General features: G+C 58.5%; 3 protein-coding genes across 3 annotated transcripts; 1 reads left to right on the top strand and 2 right to left on the bottom strand.

The window, feature by feature from the left end:
* Positions 1-198: 198 nt before the first annotated feature.
* DSM5745_04097 (Isopropyl malate synthase) lies at positions 199-2665 on the top strand (the record flags this gene model as incomplete). The annotated part of the gene is made up of 3 exons (XM_026746113.1): positions 199-369; positions 430-1923; positions 2177-2665. The coding sequence occupies 3 exons, from the start codon at positions 199-201 to the stop codon at positions 2663-2665; spliced, it is 2154 nt and encodes a 717-aa protein (XP_026605109.1).
* A 143-nt stretch (positions 2666-2808) lies between these two features.
* On the bottom strand, positions 2809-3232 carry DSM5745_04098 (uncharacterized protein; the record flags this gene model as incomplete). Its single annotated transcript, XM_026746114.1, has 2 exons — positions 2809-3021; positions 3071-3232. 2 exons carry the CDS (start codon positions 3230-3232, stop codon positions 2809-2811), a joined length of 375 nt encoding a protein of 124 aa, XP_026605110.1.
* A 1216-nt stretch (positions 3233-4448) lies between these two features.
* Positions 4449-6061, bottom strand: DSM5745_04099 (cytochrome P450; the record flags this gene model as incomplete). The annotated part of the gene is made up of 2 exons (XM_026746115.1): positions 4449-5162; positions 5216-6061. 2 exons carry the CDS (start codon positions 6059-6061, stop codon positions 4449-4451), a joined length of 1560 nt encoding a protein of 519 aa, XP_026605111.1.
* Positions 6062-6094: the final 33 nt, after the last annotated feature.

The raw sequence follows: 6094 nt of genomic DNA on the forward strand, positions 1-6094 counted from the left end.
CACCTGCAGGTGGAGTGAATGCTAGACTTTAGTTCACTGATTAGTGCAGTTGGTACGCTGAGTCAGACTCCATCTGCTGCTGTAGGCTACGCCACGAAGACCCCCGTGACTAAGCTGGCGAAAGGAAGTATACACCTTATAAGGCACTGATGGTGATCAAAGTATAGAGAAGAATGGAAAGCAATTGAGACCATCGCAATGCCGACCATCTGCGCCGGCGGACAGACCCTGCAGGGCAAATACGGCGGACGGGCTCCCCCGGAGATCCAGTTGCCTGACAGACAATGGCCGTCCAAGAAGTTGACAAGCTCACCAATATGGCTATCTACGGACCTGCGAGATGGAAATCAGGCTCTCCCAAATCCCATGGTATGCACTCCTGGGTGGCCGTTACGCCAGAAGGCCACAGATGAAGACTAACCCCGACAGACGACGGCACAGAAATGGCAGATGTTCCGCCTGCTGGTGGACATCGGATTCAAACAGATCGAGGTCTCATTCCCCTGCGCCTCAGACACCGAGTACGCCTTCACGCGCGCGCTCGTCGAAACCCCCGGCGCGGTTCCCGACGATGTGAGCCTGGAGGTCATGACGCCGTGTCGCAAGGAGACGCTCCTCCGAGCAGTCGAGAGCCTAAAGGGAGCCAAGAAAGCAATATTGTTCACATACCTCGCAACCAGCGACAACTACCGCGAGACGATCCTGCAGCGGTCCGAAACCGAGGCCCTAGAGCACGTGCGCAAGTGCATCGAGTACGCCCGCGCCATCACCAAAGACGATCCAGAAGCTAGCCAAACAGAATGGACCCTCGGCTTCGGCATGGAGGACTTCGCGAATGCCCGTCCGCACGCTGCACTCCGTCTGGCAGCCGTCATCCAAGCCGCCTGGCAGCCGTCACGCGAAGCCCCCGTCATCCTAGGGCTGGCGTCGAGCGTCGAGGCCGCAACGGTAAACGTCTTCGCCGACCAGGTGGAGTATTTCTCGCGCCACCTCGCAGCCCGCGAAACGGTATGCATCTCCATCCACACGCACAACGATCGCGGCGGCGCCGCAGCGGCCGCGGAACTGGCCTGTCTGGCGGGCGGGGACCGCGTCGAGGGCTGCCTCTTCGGGAACGGCGAGCGCGCAGGCAACCTGGACCTCGTCACGGCCGCGATCAACGTCTACACGCAGGGGATCGAGACCGGGCTGGACTTCTCCAACCTCCCCGGTATCCGCCGCGTGTATGAGGACATCACGCGGCTGCCTGTGCATCCGCGGACCCCGTACTCCGGGGACTTCTACTTCCGCGCGTTCTCTGGCGCGCATCAGGATGCGATTCGCAAGGGGCTGCGGAGGCGGGCGGCGGGTGGCTCCGGCATCCCGTGGAAGGTCCCGTACCTCCCGCTTGACCCGGCGGATTTGGGCGTCTCGTTTGATAGTGTCATTGGCGTGAATAGCCAGAGTGGGAAGGGGGGCGTGGCCTGGCTGATTCAGAACGGGCTCGCGTTGAGCCTGCCGACGCCGCTGGCGGCGAGCTTTAGCCGGCTTGTCAAGGAGCAGTCTGTGGCGCAGGAGAGGGGGTTGGCTGCGGAGGAGATATGTGCTCTCTTTGCGGATACGTATGATTTGCGAGACTCGCCCAGTGGCCGCGTGTTGCGGGAGCAAGGGTACGTTGCTGCGGCTCATTATCCTGGTTGTGCTCTGGAGCTGGAAGATATCACCGACCAGGCTGCGAGGGCGGCGGGGATATTGACGAGGGGCTTGGATTTTCTGTTGCGGTGCACCAGGGTTGTAGCTCACCCGCTCGGGGTGCCTGATGCAAGTCTGACGGTGGTGTTTGTGCAATGCGCAGTCACGGAGACTGCAGAGGAAGCATGGGGGATCGGGATCGGGTTCAGCCAGGACTCGGCCATTGACAGGGCTTTGATGTCGGTGATTAACGTACGTCACGATCCGATGCTAACTCCTTTTCCTACTGACCATTCCAGCGGTATCACCAGCCTACGCCGATTCCCAACAGCAGCGTAGAGTCCCGCCCAGAGCCCATTGAGGTGGTTAAAGTGTAGGTAAACTATGGTACCCATTGGAACGATTGCATGAAATATGAATAGAATGTACACGAATTGATACCAATGCAACTCAATACCAAACCCTACCCATAGGTCCTCGTCAACTTAATCTGATTATACTCCAGCGCCGTCAAACCATCAGCATAGCGCACCTCCTCGTCCTCCCCCACACACTCAGGCAGCGAATCAACCAGGACCTCCCGATCGGGCTTGCCAAAATACGCCACAGAGAACCGCTCCTCCAGCACCTCATCCGTCTCAACATCCTTCCCCACGGGCAACATCACCCGATGATTCGCCGAGCACAGCCGCCGGTTCGTCCACCGCTGCAGACAGTCCCCGATGTTAATCACCACCTCGTACCCGTCCTCCGGCTCAACGGGGATAAAGCTGCCTCGGTTCCGCTGGTCCTCGACCTGCAGCCCGCCCACCGAGTCCTGCAGGAGCAGCGTCAGCGTGCCGAAGTCCGAGTGCTCGCCGATCCGCATGTTGGTGCGCAGCGCGCTGCAGGGAATTGGCGGGTAGTGCACCAGGCGCAGCTCGCTGGTGTTGTGGCGGTGTTTGGCGGGCAGGAGGGTGGCGGGGAGGTTGAGGCCCGTGGAGATGGCGCGTAGGAGGTGCGCGTGTAGGTCGTCGCAGGACTTGTAGAAGGATTCCATGAAGGTCCGGAAGCCGGGGAGGTCGGCTTCGTCGACCCATCTGTTTGGGAAGAGCGCGTCGTCTGCGGCGCCTTGGTCGAAGGATTCCTGTGAGCTGGTTAGATACCAGCGTCTGGTTCATACTGGAGACTAGGCATGGGACATACTCGGAACTCATTGTAGCTGTCGGTGCGCTGCTGGTCCTGCTCGAAGCCGGAGATCTTCCACACGCGCTCTTGGCCGATGGCGCTCCAGCCGCGATGGGGATTCGGGGCCTCCGGGTGCTTGGCTTTGGCTTTGATGGTGTCTGGCAGGGCGAAGAAGGACCGGGCCTGGCCTTGTCAGTCATTCGTTGCGAAGTTGGTGTGACTTGGGCCTCACGTATTTGAAGATCTCGTCTATCAGTCCGTTCGATAGTGTAGTGTTGCGGACCTTTGCAAAGCCATAGACCGAGAGGGTCTCGCAGAGGTCCGCACAGAATTTCAAGCGCTCCTCTGCGCTGGTGCTGCGGAATTGGTTAAAATCAAGGGTGGTGATGGCCATTGTTTTTCAGAGTCGGAATGTGATTGAGAGGGAATAGTCTCCAGCTGGGAAACATTGGAAGCTATATACATAGTTATATACGCCGGCAAATACAATGAATGGCATTCAGCCCCAGTATCGACGGCTGAAGATGGCTGAGGATGGCAGTGTCTTTACCCATCTCACTACGCTGTCCTGGCATGGAATGTGTATCATACGACCAAAAAGGCAGCTTGGGAAAGGGATTCCGAACGTTGACTATATATATATATATATATATCAACTGGCTCGGAGGCCTGCGAGGACTGTCAAAAGGCTACAACAATCGCTAAAGATATATAACCATGCCAGGAAGGCGACTACAGATTGAATAATTTATAGTAATAAAACGACCATAACAGAACTACCCTAGATAACACCGTATATTCATAAAGCACATCACGTCCACAAAAGGCCAGACACCATAACTTCCGCATTGATCCTGGGATAGTCAGTCGTAGTCCAGAGCGGCCAAGTGCATCCAAACCCACCTAAGCCCCATTCAAGAAACCGGAATCATCATATCGGGCCGTCGCGCAGCCTGAGCCATCTGATTGAAATTCTGCTGCCGGACTCTGCGCATATAGGCCCTCTGCTCACGGGGCACGTCGCGGTACGCCGCGTTGTCGCGATCGAGGGGATTAAACATCTGGTAGATGCCGATGCCGATGAACAGGGCCGCGACGCAAGCGACCAGGACGACGAAGACGTAGAGGGAGTATTTCGACGATTGATTCATTGTGCCAGAGGCTCGGAGGGGTAGCCTAGGAGGGGAGCGATGGAAGAGTCAAGGTGCCAAGTGGAAGTGGAGGTGGACGGGGGAAATTAATATCGACGGCACGGAAGGAATCGAGATGCGGTGGCTGGAGGGGGCCGCGTCTAATTAAAGCAGCTGAGGCTTGGGTTATATTGCGTCTAGCTATAGGCAACGTCACTGCGTAGGTGCCTAATGCATGGCCTGCATGGTGTGAGGGGATCGGCGTGTTTCTCGACAAGAGTCGTATTAGCATGTCCTCGACCTTGGGAGTAGCATCCATCCACCTGGGCTTGGATAGGTCTAGCAGAACTAGCTCTAGCCCTATCAACTAAAGTGTTTGATGTCCACTACATCTACTACGGTTAGCCTCCTCACTTATCTCGTCGCCGCACGGTCAGCCTGAGATTCGCATCCGGCTTAGCCGTGCCCACCTGCACCAGCTTATCCACCGGCTCCGTCAGTCGTTCGACATCGTAGTGCCGCACAACATACGCCAACATGAGTTTCATCAAATGCGCCGCAAAGAACCGCCCCGGGCACGCGTGCCGGCGGCCGCCCATGCCCGAATACCAGAAACGAGTCGGTCGTCGTCGCCAGGGAGGGCTGTTTCCGCGCGGCCGGGGGCTCCGGCTCCGCGGCATCTCCCGTACGGCCGTCGCCGGGCTCGATAACAAATCGGAATGCGTTAAAAGTCAACGGGTCTGGGTGGGAAGTAGGATCGCGGTGGATGGAATGCGCGGGCACACACAGGCGGATTCCCGCAGGGACGTGCAGCGGATCGGCCGTGCTCTCGAAATCGATCCCGTGCGGATTCGATACCACGCGGGGCAGCTGGATGTGCGAGAAATCGGAGATGCGCATGGACTCGCGGATCGTGGAGTCGATGCGCACGAGCTGGTCTAGCTGGGCTTTTGTCCAACACACCCCCGGCTCCTGCGGCAGCACTCGGTCGCATTCTTCCTCGAGACCCGCGACGAAGGACTCGGCGTTTGGCGAGCTGTAGAGGTCGGCGAGGGCGTGGGCTATGGCCATTGCGGTTGTTTCGATCGAGACGAAGTTGAGCATGAGGAGGCGCTGCGTGAGGAGGAGCGGGTCTAACTCGGCGGCGTCGTTGCGTTGCAGGGCAGCTTCAATGAGCCATTGCAGGACGTCGACCTAGAATAACAACCTATATGAGTGTGTATCATTATCAGGCTCGGGGTACTGACTGGTGCTTCCCAAGTGCAGCCGTCCTTGCGCTTCTCGATTGTTTCCTGGACCCGGCGGTGGATGACAGGGACGCAGATCTCCCTGCAAATGGCCAGGTCGCGGCGATACCAGACTGTCACGACTGGTGCCACCACTGGCCGCAGCCATCGCGGCAACAGACGGATGATGATGCCCGCCCTGCTCACCGCGTCAGAGTACCTACGCAGATGCTCGAGGAAGGCCTCGTCCCGGCAGATGTCCGCCCCGGCAAAGACGCGGTTGGCGGTGCGGGTGACGATCTTGAAACATGTCGCGAGCAGACCGATCTCCTTCGCCGCGGCTGTGTCGGTGCCCCAGTAGTCCTCAAAGGATCGGTGCAGCTCATCGTGCAGGGCGGCCGCAACGAGCGGCAACTGCCTCGTCAGCTGACGGCGCACGACATCGAACTGCAGCGGGATTGTCGCTGCATGGTGGCCAAGAACGCCTTGGGTATAGTAGACTTGGAGTTGGTCCTCGTGGATGACGTTATGGTCGAGATCCGCATCTGGCTTGGAGAGGTATTCGCGCAGTGACGCGGGCGGCAGCACCAGCCAGGAGGGTTCTCCGATGTTGGGCAGCGCAAAGGCGGTTTTGGCCTGGGAGAACCGGTGGAATCCGTCCTCAACCATCTCGCGGACGCTGGTGATGATCCGCAGCTTGCTTCGGGCGCCACTGAACCATTCGTTGCGGACTCCAGCCCATGGTTGTGAGGCCCAGAATGCCCTGTGGGTGCGCGAGCGGTTCAGCTGGATCACATAGCTGGCTATAACCACGGCGAGCACGACGGATAGGGCGAGCAGGGCTGGCGTACTCTCTGGAGCGAACATGTTAAGGTTTTCCATAGAACATGAACGAGATAG

Source organism: Aspergillus mulundensis (genome assembly GCF_003369625.1).
Source record: "Aspergillus mulundensis strain DSM 5745 chromosome Unknown scaffold_3, whole genome shotgun sequence".
Taxonomy (NCBI): Eukaryota; Fungi; Ascomycota; class Eurotiomycetes; order Eurotiales; family Aspergillaceae; genus Aspergillus; species Aspergillus mulundensis.